We start from the raw sequence: 25,796 nt of genomic DNA, 5'->3' as shown, positions 1-25,796 counted from the left end.
TATTGCATTTATACATGCAAATACCAGATGGATTATAATTTTTAAAGTTTTGTCTCTTTCCCTGTCCTTCTAATTGCATGATTATTTTTGAATGAAGTAGGTATTTTCAGTTAGGCAATCTTATGGCCTAAGGTGGGTGAAAATTGTTTCCTCTAATAAAGGAACATTTGAATTGCCATGACTTTCTCTGGTTTATCTGTCCTTCTGTTCACCTTATTTTGCAGGAATGAATTCATGTTCCTCTCCACAAGTGTTTGTGATCATTATGAGATGTTTTCAAACTATGTGTGGCAATGCAAGATCTTAATATCTCTTGTGTGGCTTAAAAACATCTGAGACATAGAAGTGTGGTGAACAATTGGGTGGTTGCAGTAACTGTTTGTCAGTAGTTGAAGGTGTTACTAAAAACTCCAAGGAAGTGCTTCATGCACAGCACCAGGCTCTTTCCTGATAGAGTGTGTGCAGCCTCTCAGGAGAGCCACATTGGTGCAGAATTGCTGTGGGATAATAATATGGGATGGGCAACATGGAGTTTTATTTTGTTTGTTTTGTAAACAGGATCTGGGCTCTCACGTGCCTTCATAGTTTGTCCAAAGTTGTGCCCACAATTAATTCAGGTGAAATGTTTGATTTGGGGCAGAACCTAGAGGTTTGAGTGCACCCAGATCTGCTCATGGGTAAGAAGTTTTCTTAAAAAGCGGGACTGGTAGGCTGTACAGCCAGTTAGAGAGATGCAGACAAGTCTGGAGTGACTGAAACCTTTTACTGTCTGGCCTTTAAGGGCAAAGCTGAATTATAGCAGGGAAATGCCTGCATTGCCAAGCCTTTCTCGTGACTGGCTGAGAGGTCAAAGTGAGGAGATAGGAATGGAGACTGCTCTAGTTGCTTGCTCGGTGATTTTTCTTCTTTCTGGCTTTTAAAGTCACACTGCTTTTTAAGGACTTTTTCCCTTCTGCTCTGCACTTCAGGTTTTCTTAATCTGTTCAGAGGCATATAAAGTATCACAGCCATGACACCACCTAAGGAAAGTTTGGCAGGGGATTGCAGCCTATTGAGGGCCTGAGGATTCACTCCCACTGCACTCCTTACATTATAACCATTTCCAATTTCAGTTTTCAGGTGCTTGGTTTAGTAGCGACAGACTGCAGAAAGCTGACTGATTAACGGCAGAAGACTTCTGTTCAAAACCTAATTTTCCATCAAGCTGGTTCTGATGGAAGAGATTTTCAGTGATTCCCTAAACAGCATGTACATAATTAAGAAAAAGCCCTTGTGATTCTCAAGCCTCCAGCATTTGTGAATGGTCTATGAATGTGCCTGTTGCTCTAGTCTAATAATCTTTCTATTCATTATTTCGTTTTAAGTAATACTGCAGCAAAATTAGATGTCTTGAATGTTTATTCAGTGTACTTTCAGAGTGGCAAGCCAAAATGTCACAGGCTAGTGATGAACAAATATCTCTAAGTTATTAAACTTGTATTTCTTGCTTGCTTCTTATTGTAATCTGTTCAGTTTGCATTTTCTGTCCCTTGAAAATTTCCTTGATGACTGATATGTCTGACACTCTGATTTTTTCAATGTGAGGATGTTTCATTTATTAGCCTGTGGAAAACTCATAGGTGGAGATTGGTATCTTGCTTCCATTCTTATTTTTGAGTCTGTGTTTTTCCTTTTTTGATGGGTGTCTGATGCACAAGCTTCCTCTGGTAATGCAGAAGAAAAAAAAGCCCCAAGCTGTGTGATCTCACAGCCCACACAGCAGGGCTATGGAGAGGACAGAGATGTAGGTCTGCTCTTTCCGTGCCAAGGCACTCCAGGCTGGCACACCTCTGCACAGCCTGTTCCATGCATGTAGTCACATCAGGCCTGCAGGGAGACTGGGAAAATGCCTCGCTCTACCTTCACATCTTCACCAGAATATCAGTAGTTTTCTTTACCTTTGTACCTGCTACTGGCCTGTGTTTTTTAAGATTATTTCTTTGTGGGTTTTCCCTGCTTCTGCTTCTTAAACAAGAGCAAGCCTTTCTGTGTTTGTCTGACATGCAGCATATTTTCAGGAGCATGACACAGACAAGAAACATGGTTTTCAGATCACCTTGTTGCAAGTAAATTCAGGAAACTATCTCTTCAAGTGTTCCTCTGTTGTTCTTCATGTGAGATCAATCCTGACTGGAGGTAAAGACCTTTGATCTGCAGAAGTACAGACTGCACATGTTCAGCTATTTCAATCCCATCTAGAGAGAATCAGTCCATCTGTAAGCATTTCTTGTAGTATTCCCACACTTATGCTTTTGACCTTAAGACAAAAATGAAAGATCAGGACCTTAAAATCTGAGAACCAAGAGGTACCTCTCTTGTTTTTCTGTTGTACAACTTGCTGAAGTTAGTTGTACAATCTGCTGAAGAATTAGTAAAGTTAAAGCTTAGATAACATTGTTTTCCAAAGAGCTAAAATCTCTATGGCTTCTTTTAAATTTGGTAAGAGCATCTGTGTATTCAGCGCTCCTGAAAAATCAATCCACTGATTTGGGATGTGAACCTAAATAATAAGTTGATAGAAAGTTAACAAACTCCCACAGATGCATTTGGCTAAGAGACACACATGTGTGCAGGTTAGAGGGAGTAAAGAATTGGGAGGAAGTTGTGTTTAAGCCAGCCTGCACCTTCTTCTGCCTTATGTGACTCAGTTTCCTGCCTCCATAGGTTTTAGAACATTTTCTCTTCCCCCCAGCAGCTGATCTGTGGTACCCAGGCATCAACTCCACATCAGGATTTAGGTTTCCAAGTGCAGGGCCTCCCATGAACATGACTAATGAGACTGTTATAGGTCGTAACTCTTTTCTTCTCAAAAGTATTTACGAGTAGTATAATTTTACCTACCATTCAAGAGGGATGCTTAAAAAATACCTTGCTTTACAGTGTTTTCTTGGTCAAAAACTGCACTTCTGCCTATGATTCTCATGTCACTTGTGTCCACAGTTGTGCATAACTGGTTGGAAGCAGAGCTGAAATGCCTGTGAATCTCTTCAATGGAAACTATATTTATGTTTGTGGGTGCTAACTTTGTAATGAATTGGACTTTCAAGTGCTGTAATGGCAAGGGAAGGCAGTGTACACTGAACAACACCCCACGCCATCTCCCTTTCCAAGTTCACACAATCTTTAAATAAAGCAAATATTTTGCTAATTTTTATGTAATATGTTGGTCTTCTAGTCTGTTCTTCTCATTAAAGAAACACTGTCATGGCAGGCTCTTCCTCTTCTATTTTAGCTGAATGAATAGCATCATATTCTGGGAGTTTTTTCCAGGCAAACTGTCATGCATGCCTTTCTGCAAGGAGATGCAGAAGGTAGAATTTTTGCAAAGTGATTTGAGACTTGAGCAGTTGATCTCCAGTGAGAGCTGTCTGCTTATTCCTACTCCTGCTAAAGGCAGGAGTAGCTGAAGATTGTTGGTCCTCTTGCTTTCTGAAAACGTGTAACTGAATGAAAGGCAAAGTGTTTCATATATCAAGAAAGGATATTGCTTTGGGTTTTCTTTTCTTTTTTAATAGTTGTGAATACAGTGATATTGTCTTACTCAGTAATACTTGTGATCTGTGGCTGCTTCCTGTCATTGTCAGTGGCTATTACTGAATATTTCACAGTAGGTGGTGGTTCCCTTCTCTTTATTTCAGCCCCATCCTCAAAAGTGGGTGTTTGCAGCACACAATGTGCTGCCTGTTGGGCCCTATTCTTGCCTCTAGCAGAGGGTTCATTAAAGCCCCAAAGAATGGGATTTAATAACTCTTCCATATTTTTTTTGCTATTCTGCTTTTAGTTTCAGCTCACAACTTCATCAGTTCTGAATGGCCACGTAAGCAAAATCTCTAAAATGCAGTATCTTTCCTTTGTGTGTCTTGCCAGAAACAGGAAGGATTTCTCCCTTTACCTTAGAACTATGAAGAAAGTTGTCTTTTCATCAATCCCTCTTCCTCTCTACAAGACAACTCCTCAGATGACTCGTTTCCCAAGGATTTTCTCAGCTCTTAGCTCAAGGGGTTGGCATAAAAAAATCCTTTTCCAGATTCTGGAGTTAACAAGCTAGTAACCAAACTGAGGGGCTGAATAAAAATTTCATCCCTCTTAGTTTAATAGGGTTCCCTAGGAAGTGCTTCATGTGTCAGAAAGCCAACAGTTCATGAAAAGCTAACTCTCTATAAATAATCAGCTGGGGAAAAAAAAGAGGATAGACAAGACTGGAATTTACAAATTTTAGGCAGGAAAAAATATAAACAGAAACAACTACCGTTTGCTTCAGCTGTGCAATGTTAATCAAGTGGGAAAGCTTCTTCAGGCACCATAGAACACAGATTTCCCCCATAAAATTCTTTACAAATCTTAAATAGTGAAAATCAAGGCAGGTAGGATTGTTTCTCACCAGTTTCAAGCAGCAGACTTTTGCTTTTATTCTGAAATAGGATAAGCTTAAAGACAAATTTGATCTGGGGCTAAATTAGAGCCTTCCGTGTATAAAAAAGCAACACTGGAAGTTACAGATTAAAAGAAGGAAAAATCAGTCATTTTATTTAAAGGCTTCTGCCTGCTCGCAGGAGGACAGGGGTCAGATCTGATTCAAGTGGTGAGTCCTCCCTGTGGGCAGAGCAGTGCTGTGGTCATGGTTGTAAGGGACTTGACATGAGTGGATTGTTCTTACTTTCACCACCAGAGAAGGCAGAGGCCTGGCTTGGGGATGCTGGTGTTGGATCCTGTCTGTCAATAATTGAAAGCCCACTGAGATGTTTGGCTGTGGCTGAGGAGAGGATGGTCTAGCACAGCATTACTGTGTCTGTGCTTATGAACTTGCCTGGTGCTGTTCTTACAGTCAGTTCTCTGTGCTCTCCTAATGCCTAATTAGAAGCTGAGCAATTAGCTCAAAAAACCTTAGCAGAGTTTCCTTTTGGAAATTGGTGCCTTTGGTGTTACACAGGCAGGTGAGTCTGGCTGAGTTCCCAAGACATTACATGTAATAGGAAAGCAGCAGATAGTAGCAGTTTAATAAGGCCCCTTGGTGCCCTTATCTGCTAGATAATAACTTTAATTGACAGTTAATGTTTTCAGCTGCATAAAAATTTGTCAATTATTATTTATGCTTCAGAGAAAGGTTACTCTTGATAATAGAATCTTTAACCTCAGATCTTAAGCAACTTTTTTAGAATCACAATCTGAGACAAATAGAATGCTTTAGGGCTTTTTTACTGGCTACAGAATCATGTAAATTAAACCACTCTAAATATACCTATTTGAAGAATTCTTAACTTTGCTATTTCTATTTTTAGAATGATTATGAGTTCCAAGGGAATAATTTACCTTGTAAAAATAAAATCTCAGGCACCACAGTTGCGTTGCTGCCCATCTCTGGGATCTTTGCAATGAGAGAAGTTCCTGTATGCTATTGCACTTACAGCAGCTGTTCATGGACAGTTACATCCAATGCCCATTTGTCTGGGGCCTCGTTGAGGATGTATCGTCATCAGGCTTATGGGGCACAGTAAGTGATGGTGTTTATGATGCTGCTGCTGCTGCTGCTTCTGCCCATTCCTATTGCCCTGGACTGTGGGGCTTGGTTGCTTAGAGACAGACGTATGAGATGACAGTGGTGTTTATCTCTTGACTCTCAGCAAGTGAGGAGTGTTAATTTGTAGTTCATATTGTAGCCGACTTTCTCTTTGGTTTATTAAATCCAGTGTGTTCAGTGCGTTCTCTGAAAGCTTTCATTTAGCTGAGTTTTCCAGTTGTCTTAAAAGTATGGCACAGCAGGCATCGGATGTGAGCTCCCAGAGCAGGGCAGAGATTAATACCAAGTGTGACATTTGGAAGAGTGTCTAGGGGAATGCACTATGCCTGCATATTGCATTTCAAAAGCACTTTACCACTTGCCAGCCTTTTTATTTTTCTCGAATTTCAAATTCCCGCGGGAGTTAGACTGAAAGGGAAGAGTTTTTATGCTTCCCTAAAATAACTGCTTACGTCTTATTCAGTGCAAATTAACTCCCCCCTCCCCAACTTTTCACACCATAAATGTGCAGCAGACAGAATAAAAAAGCAGGGAACCTGACACAGTACTGAGCTATGCCCAGTGGAATTCCTCTGTCGCTGTCTCCCTTTTCTACTCCAGTCCCCAAATTCCTCCAGCCTCTTCCTTCCCTTCTTGCCGCGTTTTGCCCACCCTTACCTTCTCCAGTTATCCTGACAGAGCAGCCAACATTTGCAGAGCTCCTGGCCAGCTCTCAGCAATGATGTGCCTTTCCTGTGGGCTGGTGGATGAAGAACACTGCGGGTTATGTCGTGTGTAAAGCAGAGTCTCACAGATATGATCTTGTGAGCTACAGTCTACTGCGTAATATGACAGGAGAAAGCCAGTTGGTGTGTCATGAGGCAGACAGCAAAGTAGCAAGGCTTATTATGTTCTTGTTTTCACTTTCAGTTCACAATTTAAATACCCTCCAGGGATAAAATTTCCCTGCTTATAACAGTCATTTTGAATGATAATGTCATTGAAAATTTCATTTTCTCCTTTGCACAGGAAGACAACAGCTGTTTTCTGCAAGGCAGAGAGGTGCGCAGAGAAATTGTAATCTCTGCCACAATTCTTCAGTACTGTACAACAGAGGCTTTAGCATCTGTCATTTACTCAGAGTGGTGCATGTTTGTGCAGCACCTAGCAGAACGAGACTTGTTTTCTCGATACTTGTCTTTTTGGTGCTATTCCAGCAGTAAAATTTTGTCCCAAAACGTCTAGCTTTGCAATGCCTGAGTACTTAGGTATGCAATACCTGGCAGGCTAACATTCTGTGTGAGGCTGGGGGAGAATGAGCTCCTGCCAAAGTCGTCCTAAATTTCTTCTTTCTTCCCTGAGCAGAGGGGAGTTGCATTACCATGATGATCCGTGCACTCTCACTACAAATCAGCCAGGTGGAAAGAAAACAAAATGCTTTTCTCTGCATTAGCTGTCTCAAGTGCTCAACACATGTCATTGTGAGGTGCATGGGCATGTAGGGAGTTCAGCTGTGACGTGGGACTTGTCCTTGCCTCTCACAGAGACAGTTGCATCCCAGAAATCATGCCATTTGGCACAGATTCAGTGTCAGTTGGGAGCTCTGCTCAAGCCCAAGTAGTATCACCTCTGCTTGAGCTTTCCCATGCCATATGGACATGTCTGATGGAGAAGCAAGAAGGGATTTTCGAGGAGTAGTGAGAGGGCTGTAGCAACTCTCAGGGAGGTCATCTGTGTTTACTTGTTTTAGCACTTCATAGCAACCACAAATATATAAAGACCCTTCCTTATTTGTGGATGATTGCAGTCACCCCAGGTACATCCTGGCAGGTTGATAATAAAAGAGAAATAATACAATCTGAGAGAACTTCTGCATGGCCCTCTAAAAAAGGGATGGGTACCACTGACCAAAACAATGGGTAACTTTTGTCCTTCTTGTATGACTCTTCTGCATATCATTGCCTGTGGATGTTGGGAATGTGTTGACTTTTAACTGTTGACAAGTCATGATGGAGAGAAGACTCATGGGTAGAAAGAGCTTAGATACAGGTGTCAGTCCAGGGCAAGAAGTGGCTGATTTTGTGACTGACAGAGTCTTCTGTCTTCCTCTCTGATGGGAAGCTTATGTCTGTGATCTCTTGGCATAAAATCATGGTGGTGCCTTTAAGCTCTGACATCTGAGTCCATAGCTGGAGTTTGTCTTCCCAACTAGAACACAGGGGGTGAGGCCAGGCTTGCTAGGGATGAGCCTAGGGGTGACATGCCAGAGTTAGGGACAAAATTGGTAAGGAGGGCCAAGGAAAACCTCCATTCCTTATTGGACGTGAAGGGGAATATAGTCACCAAAGATGAAGAAAAGGCTGAGGTACTTAATGCCTTCTTTGCCTCAGTCTTTAACAGAAAGATTTGTTATCCTCAAGGCAGCTGGCCCCCTGAGCTGGAAGCAGGGATGGGGAGCAGAATAGACCCCCTGTGACCCAGGACGGGGTAGTTAGTGACCTGCTGAGCCACTTAGATGCTCACAAGTCTGTGGGACCAAAAGGGACCCATCCTAGGGCGCTGAGGGAGCTGGCAGAAGAGCTTGCTAAGCTGCATCAGTCCTGGCTAATTGAGGAAGTCCTAGATGACTGGAGGTTGGCCAGTGTGATGCCCATCCACAAGAAGGGTCGGAAGGAGGATCTGGGGAACTACAGGCCTGTTGGCCTGACCTTGGTACCTGACAAGGTTATGGAGCAGATCATCTTGAGTGTAATCACATGCAGGACAACCAGGGTATCAGGCCCAGCCAGCAGGGATTTAGGAAAGGCAGGTCCTGCTTGACCAACCTGATCTCCTTTTATGACCGCATGACCCACCCAGTGGATGAGGGAAAGGCTGTGGATGCAGTCTGCGTGGACTTGACACCATCTCCCATGGCATTCTCCTGGAGAAGCTGGCAGCCCATGGCTTGTACAGGTGCACCCTTCTCTGGATTAAGAACTGGCTAATGGAAGGACCCAGAGAGTGGAGGTGAATGGTGCTGCATCCACTTGATGTCTGGTCACTGGTGGTGTCCTCTAGGGATCAGTGTTGGGCCCAGTCCTGTTTATTATCTTTACTGATGATCTGGATGAGGGGATCGAGTATACCCTCAGTAAACACCAAGTTGTGTGGGAGTATTGACCTGCTGGAGGGTAGGAAGGCTCTGCAGGGGGATCTGGACAAGCTGGATAGATTGGCCAAGGCCAACAGTATGAGGTTCAAAAAGGCCAAGTGCCAGGTCCTACACTTTGGCCACAACAACCCCATGCAGTGCTACAGGCTGGGGGAAGAGTGTCTGGAAAGTGGTCCAGCAGAAAAGGACCTGAGAGTGCTGGTTGACAGCAGGCTGAACATGAGCCAGCAGTGTGCCCAGGTGGCCAAGAAGGCCAATGGCATCCTGGCCTGTATCAGGAACAGTGTGGCTAACGGGTCCAGGGAAGTGATTCTTCCCCTGTACTCAGCACTGGTGAGGCCACATCTCAAATCCTATATCCAGTTCTGGGCCCCTCAATTCAGGAAGGACATTGAGGTACTGGAGCGAGTCCAGAGAAGGTCAGTGAAGCTGGTGAAGGTCTGGAGAACAAGTCCTATGAGGAGCAGCTGAGGGAGCTGGGGTTGTTCAGCCTGGAGAGGGGGAGGCTCGGGGGATACCTCATCACTCTCTACAACTGCCTGAAAGAGGTTGGAGCCAGGTGGGGGTCAGCCTGTACTCCCAGGCAACCAGCAACAGGATGAGGTTTAGGTTGGACACCAGGAAGAATTTCCTCACAGAAGGGGTGATTAGACATTGGAATGTGCTGCCCAGGGAGCTGGTGGAGTCACCGTCACTGGAGGTGTTTAAAGAAAGACTGGACATGGCACTCAGTGCCATAGTCTACTTAACATCGTGGTGTTCTGTCATAGGTTGGACTCGGTGATCTCAGAGGTCTTTTCCAACGTAATCGATTCTGTGACTCTGTGATCACTGACTTTACAACACGGGGATGTGCTCTAGCATCATCTGATCAACACCGGCTTGAACTTCAGTCACTACCATGAACATAAAGGCTATCTGTATGTCTCCAGATTAACTTAGTTCAAAAAAATTATTTGCTTTTCTCCTTCTTATAGTTTTCTTGGTCCTTGTTTAGGGTGACACAATGGAGGCACACAGAGAAATTCAGCCCTGGCTCCAAGTTATCCACAGTGTGTGCTCAGTCAGATGGCTGAAAGAGGCCAAGGGCTGAACCAGTTAGAGATGGGGTTTGCTGCCTTACTGAACATGGCTGCTCCAGTAGTGTCCAACACCTGAGAGCACCAGAGCAGCTCTGTGTGGGTATAGGATTGGCATTCATTTTGATGGGTTTGGACTCAAGCTCCATCTATGCAAGGAGTCATTCCTAAGACATAGGGCAAATGATTCCTGCCCAAACCAAGCAACTAATTGCCCTTTTCACAGAACTGCTGATGACAAACCACTGTGCTTTAGCTCTCCTGTACTCAGGTCTACAGTATAAATCTCCCAGTCCCTCATAATAGGATGGGCCTTTGTGTACTGGGTGGGAGGGGAACCACACACTCAGGGTTCCTGGGAAGGCAGTCAGACAGTAGGAGAGAGTAGGAGGCTTGTACAAATCCAGCTACAGACATAACAGAATTTCAGCTGCTGGCATCCAGCTAAGCCCCTGCAAGGCATAAAGACAGACATCACAGCAACACCAGCTCTAGTGAAGCAGCTGCACGGATCACTGCCCACCTGAATTAGGGGGATTTCTTTCCCCAGAAAGCCAGCAGTGTCACTGATGTTTGAAGGCTATCTTATTTTACAGTCTGACTGTATGTGCATGAACACAGTTATACAGAAACTCAAACAACTACGTGAGCTGCTTTTGTATAAGTGCAAATAACAATATGGCAGAACTGTTGCATTACTGAAAGTGGCCCAGGCCCAAAGCAGGATTTGGTTCTATGCTTCGGGCAATGGGGTTATGTGCTGGTACCAGATGGAGCTTTTAAATTTTCATCAGCAGGTTTATGAACAGAAGAATACCCTTTTATCCACCCCCAGGTCTTTTACTAAGGTGCAAATGCTGAACTTCAATTAGCATGGAGTGGAAGTGCAGATGAAATAATACACTTTCTTACTGATGATTATCTATCATGTGAGAGTGAAATAGAGATATGAATAATGACCTGTTTCAATTTTTTGAAGCTTTTCTGTTGGGTTTTTCCCCCCCTTTAATGCTTAGTAGTATAATTGTGTGAAAATAGCTAAAAATAATGAGCCAGATTCTCTGGTGATTAAATTCTATTGCAGGCAAACAGAGGGAGAGTTTTGAGCCCTGCTCATCTTTGCATTGACTTCTGTAGGTGTTGGGCCAAGCCAGGACAGGGGAGTGTGACAGCTGTGTTGTTCAGTTCGCCATGGAGGGATTTTACAAAAGAATTTACAAAAGTACATTTTTCCTGCTGCTGAGAGATGGCCAGAGAGGTCTAAGCTTTGCAGCAACATTGTGCATTATAAGGGAATCTCAGTTTTCTTGAGGGGTGCAGGTGCATGGAGAGGCAAAGGGACTGATTAATTGAGTGCTGTCTTTGCCTTTAGCAGCATGTTTGCTGGCCTACAATGTGTGCTTGTGTGCTGTACATGTGCCCCAGATGAGAAGCTTTTTCTGGACCCTGCAGGCATCCGGCTACTCTGCTTGTTCCCTGTGCTTTATGAATCATTCAGGTTTCAACAGCAGTGTCAGCTCTTCAGAGGGCGTTGAGTAAGGTTCTCTACCTTAACTGATATCTCTTAGGGAGGAAAAGGTCAGGCTCGGCACATAGTTGGAGAACATATTGGGAAATTGTCAGGAAAGCTGAGGAAACGTGCGGCTTTGTGAGGTATAGATTGCTTGTGGGAATTCTACATCCAAGCCTTTCATGTCACAGAGACGTAGAATCATGGAATGTTAAGGGATTGGTATGGACCTTAAACACTACATAGTCCCAACCCCCCTGATATGTGCAGGGACACCTCCCACTAGACCAGGTTGCCCAAGGCCTTATCCAGCCTGGCTTTGAACACTGCCAGGGTTAGGGCATCTAACCCTGTTGGATGTCTTGCCTTAAGGAGGCTTTGCTGGAAAAGTAATCTGTTGGGAGGATAGGGTCTACTGTTGGAAAATAGATACATAAATTTGAATAGTAACTGAAAGAAAACTGTTCTCCCAATAATAATAATAATTGAGTATGTTGTGATGAATCAAACCCCAAAATATACCTCTGAAATACTTACTGGTCTTTTCTTCGATGATTGTGCTTCAACAGAGGGTGTCTGCTCTATAGGCCATTCTGGCTTTAGAATAAAAGAGCATAGAATCATTTAAGTTGGAAAAAAACCTCTAAGATCATTGAATCCAACCATAAACCTCATAATGCCAAGCCCACCGCTAAACCGTGTATTCAAGTGCCACATCTACACATTGTTTAAATACCTCCAGGGATGGTGACTCAACCACTTCCCTGGGCAGCCTGTTTCAATATTTGAGAACCCTTTCCATGAAGAAATTTTTCCTAATAGCCAAACTAAGATCGCGGGAGAAAGGCAGAGCAGTGTTGCAAAGGTCTCCCCTGACAACGGGAAGCCAAGAGGAATTTTTCTCTTACCCTGGTCGTGTAGGCTCGAGACTTGTAGCTGGAGGCAGCTGCTGCTCTTTTACAAAATGTGACTGTGAGCAAGAAGTAGCAAGAAGACAGCACAGGGGTTTACAATTGCCACAGGGCTCTTGAGTGCAAATGCCACTTGATTCAATTATCAGAGATGCATGAGGCTTCAGTTCCAGCTTAGCATAGGCACCAAGGCTGAGAGATTATTGAGGAAAAGTGGATCTGTTCTTTGATTTGCCATTTTTATGGCATATATCATTGTTAAAAGAGGGCCACTAAGCTTTTCTTTGTACTGCATTGGAAGTGACACGTTGCAAGAGGAGAAGTTCTATTTAAAATTGCATAATCAGAGATGAAGTGAAATGGAAGCGAAAGATCAAAGATAGGAAGTAGGGAGAGAAAGAAAGAGACCATGTACAGTATGGCTGCACAGACATCTGAATTTCATTTTAATGAATCTCTGCTCAGGAAGGGAAGGGTAGCTGTTTGTGTACCAGGAGGGAAAGAACAGCCTTCTGCCACACACTGAGATTTTCTTTGAACATCATCTCTTACCAAAATGAAGGACTGCACTCTGCTTCATATTTCACAGAATTAGAAAAGACCAAGCTATTTTCCGATTCCCTGCATCTTGCTTATGTAACTTGCAGATGACAAGGCTGTGCAACCTCTGGCTGAGCCCTGGAAAATTTCCTTGTTGGTGAGTCAGGTGCTTGGCAAACAGTCTGGCGCAGAGGGCTTAGAGATGACAGTGACGTTAGAGGCGTTACCTGGGTACCAGAGCCCAGTTCGGAGTCTCTTTATGAAGGCTCTTCCTACTAGAAGTGTGCTGACCATCTTGACACTTCCTACCAGAAGTGTGCTGACCAGGCAAAGACAAGATGGCAAAGACATCTTGTCATTGCCAAGTGTCTCTGTTCTGCTGTATTGTGTCTCTGCTATGTGTGTTGATTATGTGCAAGTACAAAGCATCCGCCTGGATTGCACTGAAGCAGAAGAAAGCCACAGCCCTGACTGTTATCTAGAGATGTGGGTCAGCAAGGAAGGGGGAGAAGAGCTAGGCAAGAGTGAGTCCTCAGCCTTTACGTGAATTTTATCTATAAAAATTCTTTCAGGGTGTGGGGATGACATTTAGTGCAGCAGGGCTGCAAAAGTGGGACTTCTGGGGAAGCACAGGGTCCCCCTTTTCAGTCTGCATTCCGAAACTCCATGCAGTCACCATTGGTTTGGAGGCTGTAGATCTGACTGAAAGCTAGAAGACAGGATTGCACGTTGTGCTGTAGGACTTAAGTTGAGAACTATGAAAAGGGAAGGATTAGACCCAGGGATGAGGGGAGAAAACTGAAAGAGATGCAGAACTGTTTCAGCGGCAAACCTGTGGGTCAGCTGCAGTAGATCCCAATTACTACCTCTTTGGAAGTATGACTGAGAGGAGCCAGGAGGTTTGTACCACCAATTAGGTTCAGTCACTGCAGAGTGTCAAGGCTGGGACAACTGTGAGATCCCCAAATACAGTCCATCCTATATCAATCTATGCAGCAAAGCTCCCTGGCAGTCCAGCCACGTTTAGAGCAATACTTAGCTCGGTGGTGCAAAGAGCCTTTTTGCCAGACTGCAGTGGGACGGGGACAGAAAGAGATTTTGCCACAGGGATGACCTGGTGACTAATGACTTTCATTGATCATATGCTTGCAGGGGAGAGCAATCTATCATCTGCAGTTCCTGCAGGCTTTTCTGCTGAAGGCTCTGAGAAAGCAAACGTGAGATGTTATCCAAAAGCAGGGCTGTGTGAGCCCACGGAACCTGATGGTGCCGCGCTCTCATGGATGTACGAACGCAACAGTGCTGAAGACCCCAGCATCAGGAAATCTCTTGATGACTTCTACAAGATGTATTGCAAAAAACAACCGGGGAGAATGGATCCAACTTACAAGGCTGCATCACGGTGTCTGTCACGGAAGATTTCGGAGCTGGCAAACCGGGATGGAACTAAATATGCATCACGTTGCCTGCAAATGGCACAGTTGGTCTTGAACAGAGACGGGTGCAAGATCTTTCCAAACCACCCCCCTTCTGCCTGTTTTTCGAAGCCAGCTGAAGGAGAAGTCTTGTTGGAAGACAGAAAGAGAACACCTGGGCTCTCAGATGACATCCTCCAATTCCTCTTGAAACAAACACAGGCAGAACATAGCCCTGATGTGTCACACGAGACGTGAGCAAGACAGTGGTTTGTCTCTGTTATTGGAGCTTTGCTTTCACTCTGAAAAGAGGTGACTTCTTTAGAAACACACTCTTCTCCTGGCATCACCTTCAACACCAGACACTCCATGGAGGGGTTCACCTGGAGCAGACCTTGCCACCTTGTTCTCTGCAGGGCAGCACTGCACAAGGAGCACTTGTGGTGCCCATGTAACTGCTTGGGACGTGTCACTAATTGGGATGGGTGATGCAGTGTTTGTTGCTGGGACATCGAATGTGATAATTTAAATCTGCCAGGCTTTTAAACTGACCTACATTTCTACCCCAGCTGAATCGTGGCCCTGCCCAAATTCAGCCTCTGTGTAGGCATGGATGTCCAAGTGCTGTTGATTAGAACAGACTGTTTGAATGAACTCGGCATGGTATGCCCCAGACCTAGAGAGAGAAGCTTAACATTTTATTCTGTTCCTGGCTGATACTGTAACATGTATGCCTCTACTGGGATGCCTGTTAGCTGTACGTGTTTACCTGCAGACATATGATCCCACAGATCATGACTGCAAATGCAGGTGAGATTTTCCAAGAGAAAAAGTGTGTATGTGCATGAGAAAGAGAAAATACAGTTTCTGAGCATGTTCCATTACAGCACTTCTGTCCTTTTTACCATCACCCCTCCAACAACCTTCAGTTCCTTTCTGTCTTTCATGATGGTGCTAATGAGATCCCTGGAGGAATGTTCCCTTTAAAATAAAACAGATCTCTCTGAGTCCAAGAAGGCTGATGTCAGTCAGCAACAGAACAATGAACCCCCACACAACCACTTGAGGTCTCTTTCTTGGAGGCCTCCTTGCTCAGTGGCTTCTTTGCTGCCTTGCTCCCTCTGCCAGGCAAATGTCTTTGTGCTTATTTTCTACCCACTGGCTTGTCCCCTGAAAAAGAGGATTGCTGTAGTGATGTTGCTTGCTGACTGAGGAGGTCATTCTCCAGTGTGGATGTGATCAAGGTGACAGCATATGGGCAAAGAAGAAAGGATGGACAGTCAGGGTCTTAAAGGTCAACATTAAGGTTCCCAGCTAATGTGGTTACTCCAGTACAGCCACACTGCTTGCACCAGTTTTAGTATTTGATCTTCAGCGTTTCAGTTTGGAGACAGCCCTTACCTTGCCAGCCCAGTTGCTGAGCCCTCTCATCACTTCCCTTTCCACACTGGCCAGATATCAGGATGGGTTTTGGTGTTCATGCACATCAGATTCCCTGCTTCAGTTTCACACAGGGCTGCTATTCCTGCCTTGCTGCCCCTGGCAGATTGGCACAGCAGCTGTGCTCTGCAGGTATTTCCAGCAAAGGCAATGGAAATTTGGCTGTTAACTTTAATCAGAACAGGAAGAGGCCCTGCTGGCCCAGCTGGCTGCAAGTTATGGCCAAGGTCTTAGGACTTGGTGCAAAGTCTCTTTGCAAATAGATTTATACTGGAACTGCCTGGTTTAGTTTCCTGTCCTTGAATCATCATGGAACTGATACATCTGGCTTCTTGGTGGTTCCACTTGGTGTTTTGCTTGCTTGCTTTTATGGCAGAGGTGCTGTACATGTGCTGGAGGGCACACAAAATATTGAAGCAGACCCTCAGCTGCTCCCCTGCTACTCGAGTTAATGGTGCTTGGGAAAAAAAAAGAGCTGAGATGAGAATGCATCAAACTGGGGCAGCAAATAAATCCACAGGTGCTGGTGTGTCAGAATCCAGATGGAAGCATCCTGCAGGCAAAAACTATAGACAAAAGTGATACCAACTAGTTTGGCAATAGATACAGCTGGAAAAAGGAAACATGCTCCTGAGTGTGCTATCAGTAATTACAGTAACACTACTGACCTCTCCCTGCCAGCTCACATTGCTTAACCACCACAGAGCTGTCACAGCTACAAGGGCATTAATACTGACAGATATAGGGATCTATTGCTAAGGATGGACAGGGAGGAAGGAAGGTCTTCAGTGTGAATCAGATGGTGTTGCTTTTAATTTTTTGCCAGCATTTATGCTGTTCCACACAGGTAAATTAGTTGCTGTGCAAAACCCTTTAACTGCCGTTTGAAGGGAAATAACCTCCTGGGAAGAGAGAGACTGAGAAATCAGAGGTCTGCATCTGAATCCCTTTAGTTGCTGTATTTGGTTTAGTGATGAATTGGTCTGTGGTTTGGGCTAGCTTTGAAACCATCTAGTCTCCTATTCAGAATTTTCTTAAAAAAAGACCAAAGATGTGCAATTTCCACAAAGAAGGCTTGCAGCAAAATACGAAGTTCCTCTTATTTAGGAGGGTCCTGCTGCTACTCCTGTCTGAGAGATACCTGCTGGGTTTTGATGGAAAAGAAGCCCTAATTGACTCTAGTATGACCCCAGATTAGCTCTAGAGACAGACTTGGTTTTCCCCACTCATGACAAACGTGAAGTGTCTACCTGGAGCCCCTCTTTGGGGTGTACACAGGGTGCTCCTCCTGAAGCCTGATTAACCTGAGCTGCCATAATTTTATCCCCTTTTTGAATGAGATATAAAAACATTCAAGGGAATAGCTGTTAATTTGTTATCAAGTGTTTTAAATGATGGCAAAATGAGGTGATCTTTCTTTAGAAGAGGTGTGTCCACGCAGGAAGTTAATCTGGGGTCCCTCTGTGGGGGGGTCATGCTGCTTCTCTGCACAGAGGGGAGGGAAGGCACCTCCAGTGAGCTCATTCTTCTGCTTCAGCTCCTCTGGGCTCTTGGAGCTGCACAGCCATTGCCTTTAACATCCCAGTTTTCTCATTAGAAATTTCTGGGGCAGCAAGAAAAGAGATAAGAGGACTCATTACTCTCGAACCCTTTAGGTAATGTGATGTAAGCAATAACAAAATAAAGAATGGATGGTGGCTGCTGAAAGAGCATGAAGATAGATACTGGCAGAGGAGAGCGTGAAACTGTTCAATTTTAAAGACCAACGTAGGCAGAACAGGCTGGATGCAGCTGAAAAATCTGGATTATGACTCATATCTACAAATCTTGGCTGGCATCTTGCAGAGGACATGGTAAGCTCTGTGCTAATGAAGCATGCAGTCTTTTGAAAAGTTTGCACCCCTTGCAGTCAGGAGTGCCTGCAGTTTTGTGTGCTGCTCACTTCCAGTGTCCTGGAGGTATGACCATCCATGGCTTCTTCGCGTTGAAAAGACAGTCTTTTTGCATGTGAAGTACCAAGAGTGGTACGAAGCCCTCACAGAAGTGTCCTGTGTTCTGTCCATTTCTCCCCAGCCCGTGCAATAATCTCTGGGAAACTGAGGTTTTTTCCTGAGGAGTGAAGTGCTTTACTCTCTCTCTGGCTTGCCCTTAACTTAGCTGTGACACTTTTATGGTTTCAGCACTTATCAGAGTACAAGTCATCCTCTCAGACGCCCTTTGCTGTTGGGTTCTCTCCATTCACTTTGTTTGCTTCTCTGACCCACCCCATCATTTTATTTTTCTTCTCCACTGCAGTATATAAGGCAGGAAATAACCTCTTTTCCTGAAGGTGAGGAACCAGGTGATGCTGGACCGCATTGTACCCAAACATGCTCCACCACCGTGAGCTGCTTTGGTTCAGCTTTCAAAAGCAGACTCAGCTGTAACCACTGAACATTTAGCTGCCAGGCAGAAACATGCACCTGAAGTTACAGTCTCCCTGAAACTCCCCTGCCAGTTGATGCCTGTGCTGTGTGCACACTGGTCAAGGTGTCCTGCAAGTTGCCCCTTTGTGCAATAGAAAACATCCCTCTGAGTTGTTGTCTTTCCCCTGCTCTAGGACAAGCACAATTTGCTGCTCAGCAGGACTGGCTGAGCAGAGCTGCCCAGCAGGGTGGTCCCATGCACTTCCAGTGCCCCCCTGCCCTTCTGCTTCTTGCCTGCTTCAAGACCTGTAGGTAGGGATTTTCCCAGCTTTCCCTAAATAATGCTGCTGCGGCTCAAGAGGAGGAAGAGCAGGGACTCTTGATTCCTTTGCGTTCCTTCCAGGGAATGTTTTTCCGTTTGCGATCCTCCTGAGGAAAGAGGCTCTGATGGACTTAAACTGGACAGTGTTCTAGAAGGGGAACTCACCCTACCTCCCCAGCTTGCTGGCCTCCCCAGCACTGATGGTTCCCATCTCCACCGCCAAAGCCAGCTGCTGTCACCTCTGTTCATCCCCTTGTGTGCTCTGGTGGTGTATGGAGGCTGCTTTTGCAAAGACATTTTGTAGCTTACATTGCAGAACAAATCCAAGGGGTTTTTTCCTTCTGCTTGTTCGAGGCTCACAGCAAAGGACCAGCTCTGAGCTTAGCTTAGGACACCACCTGAAAACCTACAACACCTTTCAGGGCTGTGGGTGGACAAGACCCCTCAAGATCTTCAAGTGAAATGTGTAAGTGAAGTAGAAGATGGGGAATAACATCGGTCCCATAGGGTATGAGTAGCAAGGCCAAAACTGATCTGTCATTGCCAAGTAGGAGGAGCACAGGACATGGCGAGAACTTGACAGCCATTTCCCAGGGATTTCCCTGATGCACAGCCCAGATCCAAATCCCACTCAAGGTCTGTTAGAGATGTGTACTCTTTGGATTGGGTATTTTCCACCTGAGCTGGACCAGCATCCTTCAGTGTCTCAGAGAGGTGACTCATACTGCTGCAGGCACAAAGCCCTCTGCCCCTGCACACCAGACACCTGAGTTGCCTTGGGGCTCATCTTAAGGCTCGGTCTGGCAGGCTGTGAGTGCTGCCTCTGTTCCCAGAATACATAAATGCCTGATCCAAACTCTTTTTGTCATCCTTGATGACTCCTGCTATTAAATCATTCCCCACTTTCCTCAGCTGAGAGCTTCTCCAGAATGTTTGGTATCAATGGCCTCTCTGATGCTTACTCTAACAGAATTTTTATTTTCCCCTCCCACACAGCTGCCGGTGGGAGGTACTGATTCATGCCAACGACATACCCAGTCCTGGAGTCCAAAGGCAGCCAGGGAGAGAGCTGAGCTCCTGCAACAGGCAGGGGCTGAAACAGGTCCTCAGCAGGTGTCAGTGAAGTGAGTGGAGACAGGGCCATTTACACCAGTGGAGGATTTTCCCCCAGGAGTTTGAGGTGTTTTGATATGCCTGGATATTTCGGGACGTATGGTTGTTAAATTCGGTGTACAACAGGCAGTATACATCCTGTATAAATGTGTCTATTGAGCATTGGTGATTTTGTGTGGGGCATATGTTTTCCCACAATACAGAAGTTCATTTTAAAAATACCCTATTCTGTAGGCTTTCCCTAATGACTGTTTTCCCACACACATCTATTAGGCAACAACATATGTCAGCATTTCTTCCTTAAAAGTAAAATCTGGCACATACATAACACACAGAGCATGAAATAATAAGATGTGATAAAACAGTAGCTGGAGCTAACCAAAGCCAGAAAACTCATGGCTGGAAGGTCAAACCTTTATTTAAATCCCCTTTCCAATGGCCTATTTGTTTGCAGGTGCTGTGAATTGAGAGGGAAAGTCTTGCAATGAAAGAGCATCTGTCATGGAAAATTTTACCCTCAGTTCAAGCTGAACAAACTTTCACTCGCCCTGGAAAGTAGGTTCTTGTAATGAGAAATGTCAGTCAGCCTTAGGGCAGGTGACACTATCCAGCATTGTCTGCATTTCTGGGTAAGATACAGTACCTGAGCCAGAAATGCTGCTAAACGGGTGCTAAAATCAGCACCTCCCAGCCAGAGAAGCAGGGTTATTCTGTGATTACAGATACTAAGGTGGGGATGCTGTACCCTGCAACATATTTTCAGCGTGCCTTTCACTAATTGGTTGGTTCTAAGTTCCCAGCAGCTTGTTTTGGGTATTTGGGAGCTTCAGAGAAAGAGTGAGAGGGTGGGACATAAAAAAATTACATCTTTGTCTAACAGCAACTCCTCTCAGAAGGCTGCAACTAGAGGTTGAAATAATAATAATAGAGGTTTTGTGTCTATGAGCCAGGCCACTTGTTTAACAAGCAGCTCAGCATGTGTTCTGTGAGGCCAGCTTGTGTTTGCATCCTTAATCTCCTCATTTCTCCCTGGGTTTGGCTGGTCCCTAAGAGAGCATCACTGCTCTGGGCATGGGCTGGGGGCAGAGAGAGTGAGGACACAGCCAAAGGTGGCCATAGGATAACTGCTTATGTGTTCTTTTAAAACACTTCTTTCCTCCGTGGGATAGCTGGCTGTATGGAGGAGTTGCTTTGTTTTGTATTTAGGGGTGGCTTATTTTTGTGATCTGTGTTCTCACTCAGGAGAAAGGAAAGGTTGATCTTAGGCTTGAGATGTTGGTGCTGTAAAGCAGAAGGAGGCGCCCACAAGTCGAGTTCCACGTGTAGTGATGAGAAACGTGTGTATGTGTAGACAAGTCTCATGTCTGGGTTTCTGTCTCTGGGAATGTTAATGCTGCTTGTCTGGTGTTCAAGAATAGACTTAGGGCACGTGAATCACTGAGAAAAAAAAATCTTCTGGGATGAGGAGATACATACTGCTGTTTTGTAGGCTGGAGGAATCTTACCAAAGGCAGCAGTGAATTAGACTCAAAATGCAGTGGTGTGCTGGACAAGGATCTGTGCCACTTCCTCCTGTTCCCACTTCCACGGGGTGCTAGTGCTTGATGAGAGGAGATGGTATCAGCCCCCAGCCTGCCAGAAGGGGAAAGAAATGAAGCTGACAAAGTCCAGACTTTAGCATTTGAGTGCAGCAGGCACTCTTGACACCCCTGATCGTCCTTACAGCTACTCAGCCTGGGTGGGTCAGTCAGCCTTGGGTGCTCCTAACCTTGAAAGGAGGTATCTTCTTAACTTTGTTCCCAGTATGATTTTGCCACACTTGGCCCATTTGAGCCTGAATTTTCCCCCTGAGGCAGCCACCCAACTTCGACCTGCCTGGAGGAGGACGAAGCACGTGGAAACTTTTTTTGCCAAAGCCAGGACATGACACTTTGCAAGGTCAGTATGCCTCACATGAGAGTTGGCAAAACCACCCACTGTGGCTTCTTCTTTCTCATATCCAGGGCAGTAGAGTGTCTTTCATGGTCTCTTGTTCTGCTTTTCATGTTTGCATCACCTTTCCACCCTGAGGGTTACTGGACAAATTTACACTGACAGAGTATCTTCCAGGTATTTTCATTTCCTAAGGCTGCCTTTAAGCTTAAAGCCTCTTAAACCTTTTTTATAAGCACACAGCATTTCACACAAAGAGCCTAAAAGTCTTAAAATCAGGGTATGCAAAAGAAAAATATTATATTCTACGGGGAAGAGATGGTAGCAAAATCTCCTCTTGCATTTTGTAGGTTTCGCTCTCTCTTTTGCAGCTGGATTTCTGTTCTTAGTGCCAGTAGGGATTAAAAAGGAGGTTATGGAAAATTTCTTTGGCAATTCCTTTTGCTGTGTGAGTATGGCTGTCATGAAATAGATCTCTCAGCACTGTGTTTTCAGTCTGGAATTATGTGCAAGGGCATAATTGGATTTATTTTTTTTTTCAGTACATATATCGTTCAGTAATAAAACCTTTACTTTGAAATAATTACAGTCTGTTGCAGAAATCTATATATTTTTATTTTACGAAATAGAAATTTGCCTCTGAAATTTCCATGATGCTATCAACAACAGAACAATATTGTTCTTACAAAACAGAACCGTTGCTGAGAGTCGAAGTGCTATAAATATTTAAAGAAATTAATTACTAAGTAAGCCAGACTAGCGCCCCAGTCTTTAAATATTAAATGGAACATATATAGTTGACAAAAGGCAGACAGAAACACTGAATGGGGCACTTTAATTGCCTAAATGAAATTATTTACGGTGCAAAGGCAACTGTTAAAGTCATTTTTGCTTAATGAGAAGCAGTACTCAAAATATGAGGGCTTAAGTCGGCTTTTTTTTGCTTGCTGAAAGAAATTTCTATCCTGTTTTACATTCTACTGCACAAGCCTCGAACTTCACCATGAGGTTACCAGTGTGATTAATTGCATACTTTAAAAAAAAAATTGCAGGGGCGGTTGGGCAGGGGTTGTTCTGTGGAGGAGTTTTTTGGGGGAAGCACCTCCGTGTGCAGCTCAGCTGGGCCCAGGCTGGAGGGTGAGAGGCTCCAGTGCTCTCAGGATGCTCTCTGGGCATCAACTGCCTGGGAACTCCAGTCCTGCAGTGATGCCAAGCATCCAAAAGCCAGGCCAGAGAGACATGTTGGCAGCTTTTGGGGATTGTTTGTTGTCCAGGACTTGTCTCTGGTGAGGAGGGTGTTGGGGTGCCCTTACTTCCCCTCTTGTAGAGGAGGAGGCACCTGGGGCTGTGGAGGTGGCTTCTGTTGTCAGCAAGGCAACTTCATTATAGCTGAGACTTGGAGAAGATTAAGTCATAGCCAAATTTATAAAGCCATGAGTAATCATGTAAGGGCTTCTTAGGCCCCTGCTGCATTTTAGCTTGGTGGTTGGTTCATCTGGAGTGGTAGGTTTTGATTAGGACTCCAGCAGATCATCTTCTGGCAGCAGATCAGGTTAGAAGTGGCAGCACTGGCAAAATGAAGAGTATTGTGACTAAAAATCCCAGCAGGAAATGTCCGTGTTGTTTCACATCAATGCCATCTTTCCTGTGGTAATTCCCAGTGTAATTGCAAGAGCTAAGTTGCATTTACTGCCTGGAGCAAGCAAGGTCAGAGAGCTGCTATCAGGGAAGGACCTTGGAAGTGGCACTGCTTTTTGGTGGCAGTCATGATGACAGTGCAGTATGGAAAAATTGTCCTTTGTTCCCTATGCCCTGAAGGCTGCTTTTTGTTTATATACTTATTTTTGTATTGCAGCATAATCTAGTTTTCTGCCATCTGAGCTAACAAACACTGAGGGAGGAATGGCTGGGGGGGTGGAAATAGGTGTGTGTGAGCAGCATATGTGAAGATGTTCATGTGGAAAACCTGGGATGTTGGGGAAATGGTTGTGTTTATACTTAGTCTACCCTCTCTTGCCTTTGTTTTGGGTTTGGCTTCCTTTTGTGTTTGGTGTTTGGGTTTGTATGTTTTGGTTTTTTTTATTCTGGTGATACATTTACAGGTTCTGTAGCCTGTGAGTGTATCCAGGGCTTTCTCCAGAAGACCACAGCAGTCTGTGTGTGTATTTTTCATATCCCTTAACAGTTATGACAGTTCTTGTAGGCAGATTTTAAACCTCTTTTTAGTCTGTCCAAATAATATTTAACCTTATTTCTGTGGCATAGATATATTGCTGAAGAACTGGAGCTAGAAGGACCCTGTGTGGAAGACAAGAGGGTTACAAGTGAGCAAAATCTGCTGCTTTTATAAAGAAGACCAAGAAAGACAACTCAAGAAGAACTTGCACTGAACTTTTAAGGTTCTTCTGGTTCTGAAGGAGAAATACACAGTAAATTCTTTAGATTTCCTTTGAAGAAAGTTTTTGACACTAAAGAGAGGCTTTGACTGGAGGCATGTAAGAGATTTGGCATGTATATGGGCACATGCACCCCTGGAGGGTTGTCCCTTTTACTTTGCTGGCCCGTGTTTGGATCCAGTGGGGATGAGATCCAGCTGAGCCTGTTCCCTCTCCAGTGGGGGTGTGTGACAGATTTTAATTCCTCTGAAGTCTTTCACCATATGAACTGAGGCACCTGATCCTGCCTTGCTGTAGAGCTACTAAGATGATAACTCAATTCCTGGGGTACAGTTCAACTCTGTGTTGCACCATCTTGAATCCATTGTAACAGCTGGTGGGTAGATATATGTGTGGGGTGATGTATAAAAGCAGGAAAGCCTGAGCATCTGTGCAGATCCATTATCTGTTGTGTTGCAACTAGCATTGCATATGATAAGACCTCTCAAAGGATTTTTGTTGCTCTTACTGAATAGATGGTGTCCCTTAGGTGCTGGCTTTTCCAATTCAATTGTTTTTTTCCAGATCCATCCCCTTAGCACCTTCTGAATGAAAGAGCTGAGTTTGTTCACGAGATAGGCTGCAGTATTTTAATTCCATGAAAACTAATTGGCACCCAAGAATGAAGATAATCCCACTAGCACATCTAATTAGAAGAGCAATCCTCATATTCCCCAAGCAGTCTCCTCTCGATTTAGGAGTTCAGACACAGAAATTTGCTTGTCATCCTTTCAAGTTCTAGCTTCTAGAATGAGCCGAATGTGTAATTTTTTTTAAAGCATTTGTATTTTAGAGAATCCAGCAGGATAAATACTGTTTATTTCATAGAGCAATAGATTGTCACAACATTGTGAGGCATGTATATCACTGCAGCTAAAGTACTGACACATCTGAGAAGGGAGGTTTGGGGTGTGCCACTCACAACCGATCAAGTGAAATACGCCACTGCCTGCAGTAATCCTGATTTAGTGCAGTCACATCTTGCTCCTTCTCTGAGGGGAAACTCATCCCAGCTCATACCTGGCTGCAAGAGTCCATGTGAAGCAACATTGTTTTGAATATAGAGTCTGACTGAATTAACTATGGGCAAGATGCTTGGATGCTCTGGTTTTCCAGTGCTGGCAAAAAGTCTGCTGGATCGTGTTTTGAAATCCTACCCTGAAGGTGGAGTTAGATATATACTCCATCCAGTTCTGTCCCTGGACCTGTAACAGACCTCCTGCAAAACTAGCAAATCTTTTTAACTTCAGTTCCGATCAAATCTGATGGCATGAACATGTGCTCCCACATAGACCCTGATGTAACTGGTGGCAGAACATTCCCCAGCAGTGCTTTGACATCTTCATTTGCCAGTGGCAAATACAGGACTCCTTGATCCTTCAGGATCAGCCCACACAATGCTGAGATGAGGGAACATTTCAGAGAAATCCTGCAAGTCAGATACAAACCAACTGTCACAGAGAAAACAGCTGAGAAGCCCCAGTGATTCCTGCTGTGGTGCAGGGGATGGATTAGAAGCTGTGTGAGGCAGCTGGGTGTGGGACTGCCTAATCTCACCTCTCTGTTCTGCAGCAAGAAGAATTCTGTAGTGGTGGTTGTAGTGACTATGAACAGGACTTGTGCAATACAGGTACTTCATAGAAACTAAAAGAGCTGGCTATTTTTATTCAGCATCTTTGTATCACTTGCCCCTTTTGTCTGTCATGTTCAAGATAAGTGTAACCAGGCAAACGCTGGAGTAGAGCAGTTACACAAGGATAACCAGAGTGCTATTTATATGCCTGGAGAAGCAGAGAAGGCTTAAAAGGCAAATGTTTACTTAAAATTCTTTCTTATGAGCAGCTGAGAAGGTTGAGGACAGGCTGAATCCCCACACAGACAGAGGAGGGCAGGGGGACCTTGGAGCCAGTGAAATTCGTTATCGTCTTTTGAATCAGACTCTTGATTTCCCAAGGCCAAGGGTGGTGATTTCCAAAGAAGCATCTGCTTCTTTGAGGAGACTGG

The 25,796-nt window shown here is 44.6% G+C and overlaps 1 protein-coding gene and 1 long non-coding RNA gene across 9 annotated transcripts in view; one reads left to right on the top strand and one right to left on the bottom strand.

The window, feature by feature from the left end:
* CHGB (chromogranin B) overlaps nucleotides 1-25,796 on the top strand; it is a 61,481-nt gene that overhangs the window by 24,388 nt on the left and 11,297 nt on the right. For 2 of the 7 annotated variants that reach the window (XM_051783841.1, XM_051783838.1), the window contains exon 1: nucleotides 14,402-14,955. The exons of 4 other annotated variants lie outside the window; for them this stretch is intronic. In XM_051783841.1, the coding sequence (XP_051639801.1) occupies nucleotides 14,925-14,955 (31 nt within the window). In that variant the 5' untranslated portion in view covers nucleotides 14,402-14,924. Of the gene's footprint in view, nucleotides 1-14,401; nucleotides 14,956-25,403; nucleotides 25,423-25,796 lie in introns of those variants that run through there. One more of the 7 variants, XM_051783839.1, reaches the window with a different exon arrangement.
* LOC127469479 (uncharacterized) lies at nucleotides 568-12,172 on the bottom strand. Of its 2 annotated transcripts, none has more exons than XR_007903993.1 (3): nucleotides 11,319-12,172; nucleotides 6,215-6,296; nucleotides 568-3,331 (listed from the first exon to the last, which is right to left on the bottom strand). It is a non-coding gene; the product is annotated as an uncharacterized LOC127469479 (long non-coding RNA). The 2 variants fall into 2 exon arrangements; XR_007903992.1 differs by lacking the exon at nucleotides 568-3,331 and adding an exon at nucleotides 4,721-5,517.

The sequence above is a fragment of the Manacus candei genome, unplaced genomic scaffold (genome assembly GCF_025592945.1).
Source record: "Manacus candei isolate 608988 ecotype Guabito, Panama unplaced genomic scaffold, ASM2559294v1 h1tg000017l, whole genome shotgun sequence".
In the NCBI taxonomy this organism is placed as follows: domain Eukaryota; kingdom Metazoa; phylum Chordata; class Aves; order Passeriformes; family Pipridae; genus Manacus; species Manacus candei.
The sequence above is the reverse complement of the archived record's forward strand: the minus strand, read 5'-3'. Positions and strand labels throughout refer to the sequence as shown.